The sequence below is a fragment of the Megascapheus bottae genome, chromosome 2 (genome assembly GCF_031878675.1).
Source record: "Megascapheus bottae isolate mThoBot1 chromosome 2, mThoBot2.hap1, whole genome shotgun sequence".
Taxonomy (NCBI): domain Eukaryota; kingdom Metazoa; phylum Chordata; class Mammalia; order Rodentia; family Geomyidae; genus Megascapheus; species Megascapheus bottae.
The window spans coordinates 13,079,357-13,099,172 of record NC_143510.1 but is presented as its reverse complement, the minus strand read 5'-3'; the positions used below and the strand labels follow the sequence as shown (position 1 = coordinate 13,099,172).

At 40.4% G+C, this 19,816-nt stretch overlaps 1 protein-coding gene across 2 annotated transcripts in view; it reads left to right on the top strand.

Moving 5' to 3' along the window:
* Hnrnpc (heterogeneous nuclear ribonucleoprotein C) overlaps window positions 1–18,627 on the top strand; it is a 28,542-nt gene extending 9,915 nt beyond the window's left edge. Inside the window, exons 4-10 of one of the 2 annotated variants that reach the window (XM_090320440.1) lie at window positions 8,563–8,832; window positions 11,460–11,535; window positions 12,123–12,170; window positions 16,947–17,107; window positions 17,482–17,595; window positions 17,974–18,155; window positions 18,255–18,627. In XM_090320440.1, the coding sequence (XP_090176566.1) occupies window positions 8,592–8,832; window positions 11,460–11,535; window positions 12,123–12,170; window positions 16,947–17,107; window positions 17,482–17,595; window positions 17,974–18,155; window positions 18,255–18,338 (906 nt within the window). In that variant the 5' untranslated portion in view covers window positions 8,563–8,591 and the 3' untranslated portion in view covers window positions 18,339–18,627. Of the gene's footprint in view, window positions 1–8,562; window positions 8,833–11,459; window positions 11,575–12,122; window positions 12,171–16,946; window positions 17,108–17,481; window positions 17,596–17,973; window positions 18,156–18,254 lie in introns of both variants that reach the window. The other variant, XM_090320431.1, reaches the window with a different exon arrangement.
* Window positions 18,628–19,816: the final 1,189 nt, after the last annotated feature.

Below are 19,816 nucleotides of genomic sequence, written 5' to 3'. Positions count from 1 at the left end.
AAGTATAGGCGTGAGCTACTAGTGCCTGGCTGAGTGGTCTTTTTCTTAGAGGTTGATGTAACAGACATGAATGTTTAATAGTAATATTGGCACAGTTAACTATGAGGGTTGAGTATAGAGAAATGAATGACTTTTGGGACTAGAGTGAATGAAAGGGTATTAAAGTACTCTTAAGCTTTCCTGCTTTGGGTGGCTTTGTACCATGATCCTCTGTTCTCAGCCTCCTGAGTAGGTAGAAATGCAAGTATGATCCACTGAAGCACAGCTTTTTTTTTTCTTGATCTGTTTTTTTGATTGATCGGTCTTTAAGTTGCAGAGCAACATTATGCTATTATTGCAGAAGATAAATACTAGAGGTTCAGTCTGTGTTATTAAATGTGCTGGGATCTAGTGGCTCAGGCCTGTAATCTCATTTAGGCTTAGACCTGAGGATTCCAGTTCAAAGTCTGCAGGAAAGACAGACCTTGCTTAAGACTCTAAACCTTCAAAAAAGCTGGAAAGGAAGTACAGCTATGGCTCAAGTGTTTGAGCTCAAATCTTGAGCACAAAAACAAAAGCGCAGATGATACAGGGCCTAGACCTGAATTAAAGCCCCAGGACTAGCTCCAAAAAAAGCTGGGGAAATATAGTTATAGGTACATACATCTGTAGTTATATTGTAGTGCTTGGGGGAATTGAGTCAGGAGGAACTTTACATGAGAATTACCACTAGACTAGAGCTCTACCACTTGAGCCACAGCACCACTTCTGGCTATTTCTGTATGTGCTACCAAGGAATCAAACTTGAATGCTAAAGTATTTTCCACTAGGTCAAATTCACGCCCCTTCATTTTTTTTTTTTTTTTTTTGGTATCACATGTTTAAGTCAAGCTTGAGAGGTATATGCGACCTTTTCTGAATCTTAATGAAAATTAAAATGTTGAATTTGTATATTAATGTAATCATTGTTAAGCGCTTGTATTCTTTCACTTTGTTTCAGATTAGTTCTGAAAAGTGAAATTACCGAGTCAAAGGAACGTCTAGGCTGGGAATTTGACCTAGTGGTAGAGAGCTTGCCTGGCTTGCACTAAGACTGGGTTTGATTCCTTGGTACCACATACATAGAAAAAGCAAGAAGTGGTGCTGTGGCTCCAGTGGTAGAGCTCTAGCCTTGAGAAAGCCCCAGGACTGACCAAAAAAAAAAAAAAATGAAAAACAAAACATCAATAGTCTAAGGACAAGTCTATTTATCCTGCAGAAATCCAAAAGGCAGTTAGTCCCCTCACCAAGAAACCTTTGCTTTTTTTTATTTTTTGCCAGTCCTGGGCTTGGACTTTCTCAAGGCTAGCACTCTACCACTTGAGCCTCAGCACCATTTCCGGCTTTTTGCTATGTACGTGGGGTACCGAGGAATCGAATCTGGGTCTTTGTGCATTCTAGGCAAGCACTCTACCACTAGGCCAAACTCCCGGCCCCGAAACCTTTCGTTTTTAATGATTGGGATGGAAATGCTGTTAATTTAAAAAAATTGTTTTTTGTTTTTTGCCAGTCCTGCGATATGAAGTTGGACTTTTTCAATACTAGAGCTCTACCACTACTTGCCACAGTACTGCTTCTGGCCTTTTCTATGTATGTGGTACTGAGGAATCTAAACCCTGTCTTTGTGCATGCCAGGAAAGCACTCTACTACTAGGCCACACTTCCAGCCCTTGACACTTCTGAGAGATTGTATCTTTGTCCAGTATTACCTCTCTGTCCTTGACCCATTTCTTTTTGTTACTATGAAATAAAAATAGTAAATGATATGTTAGCAGATCCTTTGGCAGCCATACACATTGCACCAGGCCCCTAAGGCCCCTAAGATTCATGATCATATTAATAGGGCCTGAATTAGTTTTTTGACAATAGGAGTCACTTGAAAGTTTCATTTGTAATTTTTTTTTTAGTTACTATTCCTGTTCAAACTTACAGGTAGAGGATTTCTGCATATAGAAAATATCCAGCAAGGGCCAAGAGTGGTTTAGTGGTAAGGTCCTTGCCTTGCGTGCACGAAGCCCTGGGTTCAATTTCTTAGTACCACATACCCAGAAAAGGCTAGAAATGGTGCTGTGGCTCAAGTGGTAGAGTGCTACCCTTGAGGAAGCTCAAGGATAATGCCAAGGCCCTTAGTTCAATGCCCAGGACTGGCCAAAAAATAAAGACAGCACTCCTGCCAGATTCCTGTGGCTCACACCTGTAATTCATGATTCAAAGCCAGGCCAGGCACAAAAAGGCTGTGAAAACCAGAAAACTGGAAGTGGTGGTGTGGCTCAAGTGGTAGAGCTAGTCTTGAGCTGCAGAGCTCAGGGACAGAGCTCCAGGTATAGAGTTCAACCCCTAAGACTGACAAAAATTGAAATACAGTCCAGGTGCTGGTGATTGAGACCTGTAATCCTAATTGCTTGGGAGCATGGGAATCTGAGGATTGGGTCAGCCCAGACAGAAAAGTCCATAAGACTCTTCTGTTAACCACCAAAAAACCAAAGTGAAGCTGTAGCTCTAGTGCTAAAAGCCCAGGACCCAGGCCTCAAGTCCAAGCTCCTGCACACATACTCAAACAGAATATACACTTTTGGTGCCTCACACCTATAATCTTGGCTACTTAAATATACTGAGATAAACCAGATAGAAAAGTTGGAGAGTTTCCTCCAATAAACTCAGAACTCCAAGTAGCACTGTGGCTCAAGCGATAGAAAGCTAGTCTTGAGTATAAAGTAGCTCAGGGACAGTCACCAGACCCTGCGTTCAAGCCCCAAATCTGAACACACCCCCCTCCAAAAGAAAAACTAAAGACATGGTTGAGGGGAACTAAAGGCTTTGCATAAGAAATCAATTTGAAATATGTTTAAAGTGCCTAACATGGAGACATGGAAGACACATTTGAATTACTGGATGAATTATACTTATGAGTCAGAGGATGGAGAACAAATACTAAGTTGTGCCCAGGTGGCCCATCTTTTTAATCCTAGCTACTCAGGAGAAGATACAGGTTCATCTACCCCATCAGATGATTGAGCAGGAAAAAAAAAGTTATTCTGTGTTCTTGGGAAAGTATATGACCTGGTATGTGTATCATTTTTGTATTTGCCAGTGTAGGAACTTATAGGTGTATTGAATGGATAATTTGTTCAGGCCTGTATTTCCTGTGTCTCTCTCTCCAATGAAGTTAAAGTTTGGTGTGTATAGAGAAACCTTATTATGGTATCTCTTGATAAGGCTCAAAAGCTAAATCAGTGTCCAGCAATACAAGTACTATTCGAGAATATTGCACAGGGGCTGGGAGTGTGGCTGGCTTAGTGGTAGAATGCTTGCCTAGCAAGCCTGAAGCCCAGGCTTTGAGTTCAAGCCCCAGGCTCAAGACTACTGCCCTACCCTTGAGCCAAGCCCCATTTCCCATTTTTCTCGAGGTTAATTAGGTAAGTCACAGGTCCTTTTGTGCCTTGGCTGGCTTTGAACCTTGATCCTCAGATCTCAGCCTCCGAGTAGCTAGGATTACAGGCATGAGCCCACCGTGCCTGGCAGCCATTAGTTTTGTTTTTGTTTTTTGTCAAGGCTAGGTTTACACTACTTTAGCCATAGTGCCAATTCCATTAGCACACATCTTATATTGACGTTTGTGATCATTGGGATTTAGACTCAATCTGGCATTTACTGCCTAGGTTAATTTTAATGTTTAATACTTGCCCTCCTGTATAACGTGAGTCACTAGGGCTCACCTTCATTTTTACTTCAAAAATCACTTCTTTTGAAGGCTATTTTGTGTGTTGTTCTAACATGTTTCCTTATACATGTTATTTGTTTCACTTACAACTTTAAATTTAACCACAGCCTATCATTGCTTTGAAAAAATGTCTCAGAAGTAATTGCTATACCACTGAGTATGTGTGCATGTAATGCAGTTTGGCACCTCAGATCTCAGCCTCCTACATATAATTACAGATGTGAGCCGCTAGTACTTCTGTCAAGTTTAAAAACATGAGCTATTACTCAGAAAGGGGAAAGGGATATGAATATTTGATCCATGTGTGACCAGAGCAGAACCTCTTTGCACAATTAATTTTCTTTTTTTTTCTGCCAGTCCTGGGCTTGAGCTCAGGGCCTGAGCCCTGTCCTTGGACTTTCTCAAGGCTAGAGCTCTACCACTTGAGCCTCAGCACCACTTCTGGCTTTTTTCTATGTATGTGGTACCGAGGAATCGAACCCGGGTCTTCGTGCATGCTAGGCAAGCACTCAACCACTAGGCCAAACTCCCAACCTTGCACAATTAATTTTGACACCCTTTAGGAGGCATACTACAAAGAAAGTGGTAAATAAGGCACTGGTATGAAAAAGTACTGAAAGAAATAAGGGGCCTACTTGTAGGGTTAAAGTCTGTGCTGAGCTGTTAAGTCATATGGTGCTCTAATAGAAATTTTGTTTATAATATCCAAGAGCTGAGGAAACATTAAGTTGTGGATGAAAATCGTGAAGTTACCCAACTCAGTGTTGCCACCTAGTGACACCAGTTTCCAGATTGTCTGGAGACAAATCGAGAAGCATCTGATTTTAGTTAAATGTACAGGCTAGAGCTTTTGTTGTGTGTCTTGGTCCTAGGGCTTGAACTCAGGGCCTGGTGCTTTCCTTAAGCTGTTTGTTTTATTTCTTTTTTTTGTTTTCGTGTTTTGGGGTTTTTTTCCCCCCACTTTAGCTGGATAGAGCAGCTTTTCAAGTGATGTAATAGGACATTTTAATTGAAGGTGGTGAATTGCTTAATCTGAGGCCAGTTATTTCTGTTGTTTGCTATATGTAGACATCTGATAAGCTATTCTAATGCCATATTTTATGATGCTTGACCAGTGTGCGTAAGGCACTTTGCCTGTCTGAATGGAGGTAAGAAAACTTTGCTCACACCTGTAGTCCTAACTACTTAGGAGGCTGAGATCTGAAGATCAGGGTATAAAGCCAGCCCCAGCAATAAAGAACCTGAGGCTCTTACCTCCAATTAACCTCTAGAAAAGGGAAGTGGGGCTGTGGCTTAAGGGGCACAATGGTAGCCTTGAGCTTAACAGCTCAGGGACAGTGCCCAGACCCAGAATTAAAGCCTCATGACCCACAAAAAAAACTTGCTGAGCTTGTTGCCAGTGGGTGATAAACCTGTGATCATCCTCAGGACTTGAAACCTGATTGAAGTTCATTGCTAGCCTGGGGATTCTTTAGTTACCCACCAAAAGGCAGAAGTGGCTATGGCTCCAATGGCAGAATGCTAACCTTTAAGACAAACACTCAGGGAGAGAGCCCACACACTGAATTCAAGACACAGAATGGTCACAAAAAGAAAAGCAAACAACAAAAAACATTGTGAAATGCCCAAGATGGTCCTGAGTAGCTGTGTCTAGCACCCTCAATTAAAAGTGAATTTCCATACCTGGAAAAGGAGGGACCAATTTTTATTTTTATTTTTTTGCAAATAGAAAATGTCCAGTAGAAATTACTTGTTGAGATTTAATGTGAGCTTTCTGAAATGAAGTTACCAATATGAAGTTTGCTTCCTCTGTTCTCCACACTTTCTGTTGTTGGTGCTTGATTTCAGAGCCTTGCACTAGCTAGGCAGAGGCTGTGTTCATGCTTCAGCTATTAACTTTTAGATAAGCCTTTTCCTTCCCTGCCTTCCTCCCTCCCTGACCCCCCTTCCATATTTTTGTCTATTTATTTATTTTTATTTATTTATTGCCACTCCTGGGACTTGAAGTCAGGGCCTGAACACTGGCCTTGGCTTTTCCAAGGATTAGAGCTCTATCATTTGAGGGACAACACCAATTCCGGTATTTTCTATGTATGCTGCACTAAGGAATAGCACCCAGGTCTTTGTGCATGCTGGGCAAGCACTCTACCCCTAGGCCAAACTCCGAGCATTTTTTTTTTTTTAATTCAGCCTTGTGCTCTACTGCTTGATCCATGCCTTAAGTCAGCATTGTGTTCTCTGGAAACTCATCAAACTTAGACCTTCTGTATATCAGTTTCCTGAGTCACCTTGTCCAGCTTTTCATTTTAACATTCCTGATTTTTTGGGGGTGAGGTGGAAGTCAGTTGTGAGGCTTGAACTCTGGGCCTAGGCTCTATCCTTGAGCCTTTCATTTAAAGGCTAACCCTCTACCCTTGAGCTAAGCCCCACTTCCCTGTTTTAGAGATTAGTTGGAAATAGTCTTTGGTCCTTTTGTGCCAGGGCTGGCTTTGAACCTCAATCTCAGATCTCAGCCTCCTGAGTAGCTAGGATTACAGGCGTGAGCCACTGGTGCCCAGTTTCATTCCTGATTCCTAGAGTTTTGTTACCCTGTATTGAGGAGTGGAACAAAACCAGGTGTTGTACATTTATACTTCCAGTTCTTGGGATACCAACTAAGTAAGGTCAGGAGGATAAGGAGTACCGGGCTCCACACTGTGACTGCTCCTCCAAAGTGGAGGGGAAAATTACTGATTAAATGGGACAAGTAGGGCCAGGAGTTTGGCCTAGTGGTTAAAGTGCTTGCCTAGCATGCACGAAGACCCGGGTTCGATTCCTTGATACCACATACATACAAAAAAGCTCGAAGTGGTGCTGAGGCTCAAGTGGTAGAGCTCTAGCCTTGAGAAAGTTCAAGGACAGTGCTCAGGCCCTGAGCTCAAGCCCAGGACTGGCAAAAAAAAAAAAAAAAGAGAGATACTGATTATTGTAAGAGTATTAAGTTTCTTGGGGTATATGACTGAGAATGGATTAGGGCACATGGGAATAGTGTTGATCATCTTTCTCAGGGACTAAGCTGCTTCAGAGTTTTTTTTTTTTTTTTTTTGCCAGTCCTGGGGATTAAACTGTTCTTGGATTTTTTTTTTTTTCCTAGAGTGTGTTACTAAGCTTTGAATGTAGAGCTTCAGTGCTTCAGTTTTACTATGAAAATGGCCTACACTTTGAGCCACATATAAGATTGTATGGCAGTAGTCACTGTGTGTCCTGTCCTAATGAGAAATTAATACAGCAGAAGCTCTGGTGCTAGTTAAGCATTCTACCTCTTGAGGCCTGGACTTATTTAACCCTCACCTTCCATCCTCCTTTACAAATTGCTTATGTTAAAGACAGTGATAACCATTCTTGTGGGTTACATTTTGGAAGTTTATTGGTTGTATGTAAATGTTCTCTCAAGATTTAACCGACATTCTTTAGTTTTCTGTGAAGACTCAGACAAAACACTTTTGCAAATTGATTTTCTTTTCTAATAGGTTAGACATGCATTTAATCTACTAAAGGGATAAAAGAGAAGTAATTTTGTGAGTTTTTTTTTAAATTGTTTGGGGGAGGGCTGTGTCCTCTGAAGCCTGTTGAGTCTAATCTGAAGACTTCTGGCTAGCTTTAAACCAGAGTCCTCAGATCTCAGCCTCTTGATCATTTAGGGGGAAAGTGGCCTGAATTGGTATTATTACTCTATATCTCTTTTAATTGTTAAACTTGAGCCTCTTCTCTTGGCTTATAACCCAGTGGATTTACCTCTCATAGTATCAAGGTATTGACAGATTCAGTGTGGATGTCTATCTCTTGGTTCATAGATTGCAGCACCTTTTTTTTTTACTATGTCCTTTCCTCATGACTCCATATTTTTAAATAATTTTTTAACTAGTTTGTTAAATGTTTCTCTGTTTTACTTTGGCCTGCAACACTCCTTATTTATTCTATGCTATAGTGGTTTTATCATCATCACCATCCAATATTAAATACTACCCCACCTATATAAAAAGTAGGTTAAAAGTCATAACCTATATAAAGACTGTGTTGATACCTACAAATCTCTAATATAAGTTAAAGTACTTGTATATTGTTATTTACAGAGTGAATGACTTGATCTTAATTTTTTTCCACTATAAGGTTTTTTTACACATGAAAAGGAAAACCAAGTTATACTCGTTTGTTAAAAAATTGTTTGGGGAAGAATTTGGACTGAGGAGCAATAAATGAGATTTAATGTATTCTGTATGACAATGATAGATTATTATAAGTGGGAAGTATGCTTACGCACTTCAAATTATTTATAGATGGGTTTTTTAAGCGGGTATATTTAATCTGATACATTTTTGTCCTGAGCTCCTTGGATTGGAAGGAGCCAAGGAAGTTTTACTTCTTTTAAGGATAGATTTAGGAGTACCATTATCAGGATAGTAATATTTGTTGCTGTAAGTCTCTTTTAAAGTTTACACGGTCACTAGGTAGTCACAATGGCTCAAAATTTAGCTTTTATTCTTATCTATGTTGGTCCTGGGGCTTGAACTCAGGAACTGGACACTGTTGTCCCTGAGCTTTTATGCTCAAAGCTAGTGTTTTTGCCACGTAAGCCAGAGCTCTACTTGTGGCTTTCGAGGCTAAGAGTCTCATGGACTTTTCTTTTCTCGTTGAACTGCAGTCCTCAAAGGCTCCCCCTCTTGAGTAGGCAGGATTACAGGTGTGACCCTCTGGCACCGGACTCAAAATGTAGTGTTTATTAAATAATACTGTGACTAATATCTGCTCACATAAGATTTTTTTTTTCCCTATCAATTTTTCAGCTTTGTGAGGAGCCAAACTATCAAACACAATGGCTAGCAATGTTACCAACAAGACAGATCCTCGTTCCATGAACTCCCGTGTGTTCATTGGGAATCTCAATACACTTGTGGTCAAGAAGTCTGATGTGGAAGCAATCTTCTCGAAGTATGGGAAAATTGTAGGCTGCTCTGTTCATAAAGGCTTTGCCTTTGTGCAGTATGTTAATGAGCGAAATGCTCGTGCTGCTGTGGCAGGAGAAGATGGCAGGATGATTGCCGGCCAGGTTTTAGGTAAGGTGTGGGTTGAGTGACTTTTCTTCATCTGTATGATCCTGCCTAAAGTTTTAGGTGCATAGATCATAGTTATACCTATTGAATACCTGTCAAAGCTGAAGTGACAGGCAACCCCCCCCCCCAACCATACATACCTAACCCTTAAGAAAATACTGTCATTTAAAGGTACTCAGAAAATGTAGTTTTGCAATCGTTAAAAATATGCCATCCTTTTTTTTTTTTTCACTTTATGGGGATCCGGAACATTGGTTGCTGCTTAAATGGATAATTTTTCTGTGTAACATTCTAGATATATTTTGTGTGTGTTTGTGTCAGTGTGTTAGTGCTGGCACTTGGTACTGCGAAAGCTTCAATAGGCTTGCCCCCCCACTTTTTTTTTTTTTTTTTTGTGGGTCCTCGGACTTGGCCCTGTCCCTGAAATATTTAGCTCAAGGCTACAGGCTACAGTTTCAATAATCCTGCCTTTTCTTCTCGAGGCTATCTCTTGGTGTTTCACTTCAGCCATGACTCTAGTGCAACTGCTTTGCTCGTTTTTGAAATACAGTCTAAAGGATGTTTGCCCAGTCTTACCTTCAAACCAAACATTGAGGTCCTAAACAGCTCAATTATTTGCAGGATTCAGGGTGCCTGAGTTTTGTTTTTTGAAGTTGTTCAAGTTTTGATATGATCAATTGGTAATCCACTGATTGTAAATACAGCTGTGTCTTAGATTTAAATTAAAACTTAATTTTAAATCCATAGCCTTATACATGTTGTACAAGTATCAGTGGCCTCTACAACAGCCATGATTTTGTTTTAAGTTGTGTTTTAGTCTATTGCACACATAGACACTAAGGTGTTTTTGTCAGTTTTTGGTCATGGGGCTTGAACTTGGTCTAGGCATGGTCCCTGAGCTCTTCAGCTCAAGGCTACCCCTTTACCCTTGAGCCAAGCACCGCTTCCTATTTTCTAGAGGTTAATTGGTGATAAAAGTCCTTTGGTGCCTGGCTGGCTTTGAACCTTTATCCTCAGATCTCAGCCTCATGCATATCTAGTATTATAGGTATGAGCCACTATGCCCGCCTGTTTGTTAGCTTTTTTAAATTAACATTGATTTTTACATATTTCAAATGTCATGTTTAATGAACAAGTATTCAAGAAGGCATCTATACAATCACTGGCATTTCGGTTTTTAAAACAATTAAAATTAAGCATGTCTGTAGAGTATATAGCCCATCATAGTGATTTTTTTCAAGTTTCTTGAGTTAACTACAGGTTGTTTTGGGGGTTTGGTTTGTTTTTGCCAGTTCTGGGCTTGAACTCAGGGCCTGAGCACTGTCCTTGGACTTTCTCAAGGCTAGAGCTCTACCACTTGAACCTCAGCACCATTTCCAGTTTTTGTCTATGTATGTGGTACCAAGGAATTGAACCCAAGTCTTGGTGTAAGCACTGCCACTGGGCCAAACTCCCAGCCCTTTGCTTATAGTGTTTAACTTAGTTCTTGGCTTTTCACCTAAAAACAAGACTGTTATAAATTATTAGATGACATTAAAAATTAGTCATTACTCATCCACTGTTAGCAAAGTGACAACAGTTTTTCAAATGTTCCTTGTCCAAGTATTTTTTCCTCTTCTGTGCTTGTACAGGGTTTGCACTAATCATCATCCTCTCCCTTAGTGTTTTTGCTCAAGACTGACATGCATCCACTTCCAACTTTTTGCTGGTTATTTGGAGATAGAGTCTTGGTCTCACTTTGAACTGCAGTTCTCACATGTCAGTTTCCTGAGTTGGCTAGTATTACAGGCATGAGCCACTGTCAACTGGAAATGTAGCACTATTTCTTAAACAATAGCTAATTTTGTAACAAAAGTAAAGGTTGCCTCTGAGAATGATTCAAGTGGTCCTCCACTTCATCAATAATATGCATTGACACTTTGTCATTGTACTAATTGTATTCATCTAAACATTTTTTTCTTATTTCTCATGATAAATGTACAGATTTGAGTTTTAATGACTGAATTACAAATTTGAATGTACACAAACAGTACAAAAATGTAGAAGGCTAACTTCCTTGTGAAACATAGTTTCATAGTGTACATAATTTCTATATGGATAGCTAAGAGGACATAGTGAAAATGTAGTTGGAGATGTGATCTAGATGGCCTTCTCTTTTCCTTCTTATGCTTCTGGGGTTTGCTTTGCATCTTGAGCTAATTCTGCCCCTCCAAGGGACAGTCTACATCTTGAACTACTCCACTTTTGGTGCTTGCATGTAGATGGGGTCTGTGATTGGTTTCTGCCAGGACTGTTGAACACAGCCTTGATGCTCACATTTAAACTTGTTTGAGGGTAGTTAGTCCTGGGCTTGAACTCTGGATCTGGGTGCTGTCCCCTTATCTTTTTGCTCAAGAGAAGGTGTTCTTCCACTTTCCACAGCACCATTTCCTGGCTTTTTTGAGTTGTATATTAGAGATAAGCATCTCACTTGAGTTTCTTCCCCATGTTCGCTTTGAACCAGCATCCTCAGATCTTGAGTAACTAGGAATGCAGGAGTGAGCCACTAGGACCCACCAGTTTTTGCTGTTGTTGTTCTTGTTGTTGTTTTTACTCACAATGATGTAAGTATTTTTTTTCTTTTTCTTCAGATATTAATCTGGCTGCAGAGCCAAAAGTGAATCGAGGAAAAGCAGGTGTGAAGCGATCTGCAGCGGAGATGTACGGGTCAGTACCAGAACACCCTTCTCCGTCCCCTCTACTCAGGTCCGGAACTTTATTGTTTATAACTGCATTGTGTCCATCAGTGGGCCTCTTCTCTATCTGTCTTCTAGATGTGGGGAGGGTTTAATGTTAAACATGATGTTTTATTTGTGTAAGAATAATGAATTCTGTATTAATGTTTTCCCCTTTGAGAATTGCTACAAATCCTTGAAATTTTTACTATTAAAGAGTAGTCTATACGTATATAAGTGAAATTGTGCTAGAGTAATCTAGCTTATAAGAAACTGAAAAGTAGTGGCATAATTTTAATTTAGTCTGTTTTTTTGGTGTTCTTATATTAGCTGGTAGTTTATGTTAGAGTTACATGATTTTTAGCTGATTTATTAATTTTTAACGATTATATGTGTCCAGTGATTTAAATTGGAATTTTGTGATTAATTATTTAAAATGACTGTGGAGGGGTCTTTTGAATGTTAATCTTGTTAATATATACATAGATATGTTGTAATTTGTTTGGCTTGTTCCCTGTCTCCTATTATGAATTAACATTAGCAGCTCCAGATTAATCTCCATTGGTATTTATTTTTCAGCTCCTCATTTGATTTGGACTATGACTTTCAACGAGATTATTATGACAGGTATGTTTGCCATATATAGTATATACTATAATAAGTAAGAGCATTGCACTCCTTGAGGAACAACAATTACTTTAGCAAAAATGCTCCCTATTGAAAACCTGGCAAAAATTAACTACTTCTGAATAATAGCCAGATAGACCACTTTTTTTTTTTTTGTCATGGGGCTTGAACTTGTGGCCTGTGCAGTGTCCTTGAGCCTTTTGCTCAAAACTAGCTCTCTGCCACAGCTCTATTTCGTTTTTTCTGTGTAGTTTATTGAAGGTTGCCTGGCTTGAAATCAGGATCCTCACAGTTTTTTTGTTTTATCCCCCCAGTCCTGGGCTTGAGCTCAGAACCTGAGCACTGTATACTTGGGTTTTCTCAAAGCTAGAGCCCCTACCACTTGAGCCACAGTACCACAGTACAGAGGAATCAACCCAAGGCTTTGTGCATACTAGGCAAACACACTACCACTAGGCCAAATTCCTGGCTCCTTAGATTTTTTTTTTGGTTGCTCATGGTGCTTGGTTTCAGCATGGGCACTGTCCCTGAGATATTCAGCTCAAGGCTACCGCCCTATCCTTGAGCCACATTTTCTACAGGTTAAGTGAAGATTAAAGTGTCATGGTCTTTAGTCCCCAGACTTTCCTTGAAACTGGACACTCAGAGGCTAGGATTCTGAAGATCTACCACCAGGCTCCTTGGAATTTTTCAGTGATTACAAAGGGCTTCTCTCTTTTTGGGGGGGGGGGGTAAATCTTGGAGCTTGAGTTTGGGCCTGGGCACTGTCCTTGAGCTTTGGCTCAAAGTTAGTGCTCTGTCTCTAGCGCTGCAACACCACTTTGAGGTATTTGTGTGTGTGTGTGTGTGTGTGTGTGCATGTGGTACTGAGGAATCAGACCTTCATGTGTTCTACCACTAAGCTACATTCCTGGCCCAACAGAAGTGGATCAGTTGAGGGGATGTGGGGGCCGTAAGGGAAGAAGCTAAGCAATTATAAGGATCTTCCTTTATTGGAAGTGGTACTGTGGAGGGTGAGAGGGCATTGAGGATTTTCCTGCTGTTATGCAGATTACAGCTCCTTCCCCCCATTTTAGGCTACCAATATCCCAAGCAATCTTGTATTTCTTGTTTACGTACAAATGTTGAACTTATATCAGTCATAGAGAATAAGCAGCTTGATTGGGAATAATTTCACAGAAGAGAAACATACACTGTTGGTTTTAAGGAGGCAGACACTGGTAAACACCTCAAAGGGAATACCGACCAGGTAATAGCCTGGTCTTAAATGGAGAAGGAAAATGCTGGAAATAAATCTTACATAACTACCACAGGACCTTGGATTGATTTGAATTTCACTTTGCTCAAATATGTTTTGACCCTAAGTAAATTTTTGTATTTCAAAATTTTGGGGGGGCCTAAATGATGGCCTAATTGACAAAATCCTGGCCCCAATCCTGGATTTTTTTTTTTTTTTTTAATTGGTGCTGTCCCTGAGCTGTCAGCCAGCCTCATGAGAGGATTACAGTCCTGAACCACAGGTACCCATCTTGGCTTTGTTCTTGAGATCCTGTAATATCCTGGGGGCTTGAACTCAGAGTCTGGGCATTGTCCTCCTTGAACACTTTTTTTTTTTTTTTGCCAGTCCTGGCGTTGAGCTCAGGGCCTGAGCCCTGTCCTTGGACTTTCTCAAGGCTAGAGCTCTACCACTTGAGCCTCAGCACCACTTCTGGCTTTTTTCTATGTATGTGGTACCGAGGAATCGATTTTGGGTTTTTGTGCATGCTAGGCAAGCACTTACCACTAGGCCAAACTCCTGGCCCCCTTGAACACTTTTTGATCAAGTCTAGCACTCTGCCATTTGAGCCACAGCACCACTTCTAGCCTTTTCTGAGTATGTGGTACTGAAGAATCCAACAGGGCTTTATGTATGCTGGGAGAGGAATCTACCACTAGGACAAATTACTGGCCCCAAACCTGTATTTTTTAATTTTATTTATTTTTTTGTGTGGTTCATGGTTGCTTGAATTCGGTCCCTGAGCTCTTTCGCTCCAGGATACCGTCCTACCCTTGAACCAGGCCCCATTTCCCATTTTATAGCAATTAATTGGAGATAAGACAAGATTTATTGCTGGCTTTGAACCTTGATCTTTAGACATCAGCTTTCTGAATAGGTAGGACTAAAAGCATGAGCCACTGTGCCCATCATGAACCTTGACTCTTATTTTCTAGAGTAGCTCAGATTTTAGGCATGAGCCACCTGTACTTGGCAAGTAATGATTGGGGTAAGGTGCATGGATATATTAGTGTGTGTATATAGCATTCAATTTCTTTGATAAGTATGAGAGGGACCTTTACCCCTTTGTGTACTTCACCACTGTCTTAATGCTAGCCTACAGTAAAGCTCTGCCTCTTCTTGCTTTTCTTTCTCTTGTTTTTGGCGTACTGTGGTTTTTTTTTTTTTTTTTTTTTGCCAGTCTTGGGCTTGAGCTGAGGGCATAAGCACTGTTCTTGGACTTTCTCAGGGGTAGAACTCTACCACTTGAACCTCAGCACCAGTTCCAGCCTTTTTTCTATGTATGAGGTGCCGAAGACTCGACCCGGGTCTTCATGCATGCTAGGGAAGCACTCTACCACTAGGCCAGACACCTGGCCCGTGCCTACTGTGTTCTAAACTCATTCTTCATCTTTAACTCATGGCTTTCCCACTCTACAGCTTGAGTCTCTTCAGTGTTTTTCCTTGTGTAATTGGATACCATTCTAGTATCCTTGCCCCTGCGATTCGTTTGCTCAAGGCTAATGTTCTACCATTTGAGCCATAGCACCAATTCTGGCCTATTCTGTGTATATGATATTGAGGATTCAACCCAGGGCTTTATGTGTGCTAGGCAAGCATTGTACCGCTAAGCCTCATTCCCATCACTCTATTAGATATTATTGTGTTGCCATATCTCGGAAGAGAAAAAATAGAGTAATTCAAAAATATGTCAATTAGTTGGACAAGTTGTGACCAGAGACATTTAGCTAAAATATTTGAGTTTCTAAAATTACAGGCATGAGTGATTGGCTGTATGGTGAGTTATGTGTTTTAGAATTCAGAAGTAGATAATTATTACTGTTTAGAGCATTCATAAGAAGTGACTGGCTCAAGGGGTAGGATAGTAGCCTTGAGTCTGAAGAACCTGAACACAATGCCCCGGCCAGAGTCCCAGGACAGACCAAAAAAATAAATAAATAAACCAAAAAAAAGTTTGACTAAAGCATTAAGAGAGATTATGCCCAGTGAATTGTGTAAGTCAAAGGGCTGAGATCTGAGGATTATAGTCCCCAACCAGAATTTGCAGAGGAGAAATTTATGATCCTCTTAACCTCCAGTTAGCAAGCAAGAGAGCCAGAAGTGAAGCCTCAGGGAGTCTGTCCAAGATCATGCCCATGACCTTCGAGCAGCACCAAAAAGAAAAGTGACTGACACAAAATAGCAGCTCATGCCTCACCCATGTAGGCATGCAAAATATCAAGCAACATCACCAGTCCTGACTTAACTATTTTAATCCACCACCCTCTTTTTTTTTGTCTTCCTCATCCCCTTAAATAGCTCTCCTTGTCCACTTGCATCCCTTTCTCCAAATACAATGGATTCCTAGATAGGCAAGGCCTTGCTTCTACCTCTCAGTCCTCTACCTCTGGTAGATGGTTTTGCCTGGAGTCTTAGGTGCATTATGGTTATTTTTGATATAGGTTGCTGTTGCAAAATGCCCCGTATTTAATTTTTCTCCATTTAGTTTGTAGTTGTGAAATACCCAATTGATTTCTCAAAATAGTCTTTCATTCTAAGGGGTACATAATGGGATCTTATACCTGGGAGGAATCTATGCTTCTGTCTCATTAGTCCTTTCTTCCATTGGTTATTTTGAGGTGACCTTTTTCATCCTTTGAGGATGATGCTTCACATCATTGCAACATCATCGCCTTGTGAGAAATGCAAAGGGACAGTGCCCAGCCCCTGAATTGACACCCTGACAAAGCAAAAAAAATACTGTTGTATAATGGAGGGAAGGGTGACATGTATAAGGGTGACATGTATAATGTATAATGGAGGGAAGGGTGACATGGACTTTTTATTTGACTTTATTAATGGTAACCTCTTTGTACTTCACCTGTTTAAAAAAAGTTACTTATGTTTCAAGTATACAAATAAAAGTTATACTTCATTGATCTAAGTGCTTATGATTCATATGTTAGCAAAACTGTACTAGAAGAAAGAGCTGCAGTTACTGAGGATTATTCTGAGGACCAAAATGAATAGGACAGTAGTGGCAGTACTACGGAATTTTTCTGACTGTGTTAACAAATAAAGAGTTTGAACTTCTAATAGGTGAATTTTATGGCTGTGAAGGATTCTTAATTTAAGAATGAAAAGTTGCTCCCTCAGTTACATATTTTTCACTCTTTATAATAGCCTGTAGGAAAATAGGTAAAAACAAAACACAGGGACCAGGAACATGGCCTAGTGGTAGAATGCTTGCCTAGCATCTATGAAGTCCTGGGTTTGATTCCTCTGTACCACATACACAGAAAAAGCTGAAGAGCTCAGGGATAGTGTCCAGGCCCAGAGTTGAAGCATCAGGACCTCCCCCCCCCCCCCAAAAAAAAAGGTAAAAACCAGGTAAGGGATTTCTAGAGGTTAAAAAAAGATAAAAGGCTTACTTCAGGCCCTCAGATGAAATTAATACAATAAATATGATGCTGTCAGCTTGCTTTTAGTTTTGAAGTTAACTAATTTTTTTTTTTTAATAGGATGTACAGTTACCCAGCACGTGTGCCACCGCCACCTCCTATTGCTAGGGCTGTAGTGCCCTCTAAACGTCAGCGTGTTTCAGGAAACACCTCACGCAGGGGCAAAAGTGGCTTCAATTCTAAGAGTGGTCAGCGAGGATCTTCTTCCAAGTCTGGAAAGTGTACGTGTTATTTCCACTATAAAGCTGCAATGGTCACATGGCTCAAAAGAAGTTTAAGAATCTCATGAATTCTTTTCTTAAAATCCAAGCTATAGATAAGATTTACTCTATAATGGGGAATTATTTCCTGCTTAGTTCACTATTGATTTTACCCCAAAGTGTTAGTGCTCCAATATAGAATTGTAGTCTTCTGCAAATCATATTAAGTCACAGTGCACCTGGTCAAATGGAGTACAGTATGAGATTCAGTTTTTAGTTGTCAAGTAGCAGATCCAAGTCCATTTCTTGTTCCGTTGAGGCTCTGACAGCAATATTTTGTAGTAGGTAGATATTAGTATTGATGGTTCTAATGCAAAAATTTCTTTGCAATGAAGTGAAAGGAGATGACCTTCAAGCCATTAAGAAGGAGCTGACCCAGATTAAACAAAAAGTGGATTCTTTACTGGACAGCCTGGAAAAAATTGAAAAGGAACAGAGCAAACAAGCAGGTAAGGATATTTCTGTTTATTAAGTGTACCATTGGGTTAGCTCTGAAAGCTGCATGTGTGTAGATGAAATTTGGAAGCTGGACACAGGTGGTATTTGCCAGTAATCCTAGCTACTCAGGAAGGTAGGCGGAGACTTGGAAGTCAGCCTTGGTAGGAAAGTCTAAGACTCCTGATGAGATCACAGAAAAAGCTGAAAGTGACTTTATCAGTTAAGTTGCGAAGTGCTAGCCTTGAGCTAAAAGTGTTCATGGACAGTGTCCATGACCAGCAGCTAGAGAGGAGAAACAAGAATCCTGAGTACTTGAGTTTAGGAGGGCATTGGTGGGAAAACATGCTGCATGCAGTTTCATATTCATATCATCCTTGCTTCCTCTACAGAACTTTCCTTGTCATCGACTGTAGAGGTGAAGAATGATAAGTCAGAAGAGGAACAGAGCAGCAGCTCCCTGAAGAAAGATGAGACTAATGTGAAGATGGAGTCTGAGGGGGGTGCAGATGACTCTGCAGAGGAGGGGGACCTACTGGATGATGATGATAATGAAGATCGGGGGGAAGACCAGGTGACACCTGTGGGAAAGGAAAGAAAGAGGTGGTGGAGGGAGGGTCAGGAACACATGGAGTACCTCTAACTCCATCATGTTTGTGTCTGTTTCTCACAGCTGGAGTTGATCAAGGATGATGAAAAAGAGGCTGAGGAAGGAGAGGATGACAGAGACAGCGCCAATGGCGAGGATGACTCTTAAGCACATAGTGGGGCTTAGGGATCTTTTCCCGTTATTTCTTTACCTAGGCGCATGTCTTAAGATCAAAATTTCACCAGCTCCTCTCCCCTAGTCTCTTCAGCACATGCTCAGTGTTCTCCCTATCCTCGTCCTTCCCGCGTTCATTAATTCATACTGCCCTGCGCCTACTTCCATTTTTGCTTCCTTTGATGCTCCTGATAGTTTTGTTAAGTCTTGCCCTGTAATTTTTGCTTTTAATTTTGATACCTCTTTATGACTTAACAATAAAAAGGATGTATGGTTTTTATCATCTGTCTCCAAAATAATCTCTTGTTATGCAGGGAGTGCAGTCCTTTCCATTCATACAAGATTTCCGTAGTTGCTTCCCTAACTGCAAAGGCAATCTCACGCATTTAGTTGTAGCACCGGATAGCAGCTTTAAGTTAGAAATACGTGTGTCACACCCCACATGAAAGTGCTGTGTGGGGGAGTTCAACACAATTGTAACGATGTATTTTTGTTCACGAGAGTTGGCATGTCTGATGCATCCTTTAGAAAAATAGTGTAATAGTCTTAATATTTGTTTTCCAAAGTTGATACTATGGGTTATTTTTGTGAACAGCTTGATGTTTGGGACCTTTTTTCTCAAGAGAAACAATAAACAATCCCTTATTAAACCAGGAATTTGGAGAAAAAAACACCTGGTTTTTTATTTTTGTATTTTATAACCATTCAAATCTTTTTGTTTCGCAGCGTCCTCCACAAAACCCTTTAATTGTGCTACGTGTATTTGTATCATCATGTATGTCAACATACACTGTTCAAGTTGTTTTTCTAGTGACCTTTTTTACTGAACTCTGCCTCAGAGTTGAGTGAAAATAGGAAACACATTTGTCTTTTTCTTCGATTCCTTCCCTTAGATTATTGTGGGATGATGCATGTAGTGTCTGTGGAATGATGTCTCACTTAGCCAACTCTTAATTCTCTTAGCCTTTAACCCCTCCACAATTGCACTCCATTTTTGTCACTGTACCAGGCAGCATCCACCTGTCCTAGGAATAGATCTAGTATTAAATGCAAGAATTCTAATGCTTAGTTCTGAAAAGTACATGTGTTTGATGTTCTTATGCTCCATTTTTTTCCAGTATAGCAGCAAGGGAAACAGTACTTAAGTTTATGCAGACAAACCTTGGATTTTTTATTCCTTGGTATTGGCATGCAGTGCAGGCATTTTTGTTTCCAATTCCACTACAATGAATTAAGAGTTTGGTCATATTTTTAAGGATTTGTCTGAATAAGAGTCGAACTGCCCTTAAACCTAGCTATTTGCAAGTCTGAGATCTGAGGATCACGGTTAAAAGCCAGCTTGGACAAGACAGACTGTATTAGTCTTAACTATCACCAGAAAACTGGAAGTGGTACTGTGGCTCAAAGTGGTGGAGTACTAGCCTTAAGCTAAAGACCTCATTGACAGTGCCTAAGGCTGTGAATTCAAGCCC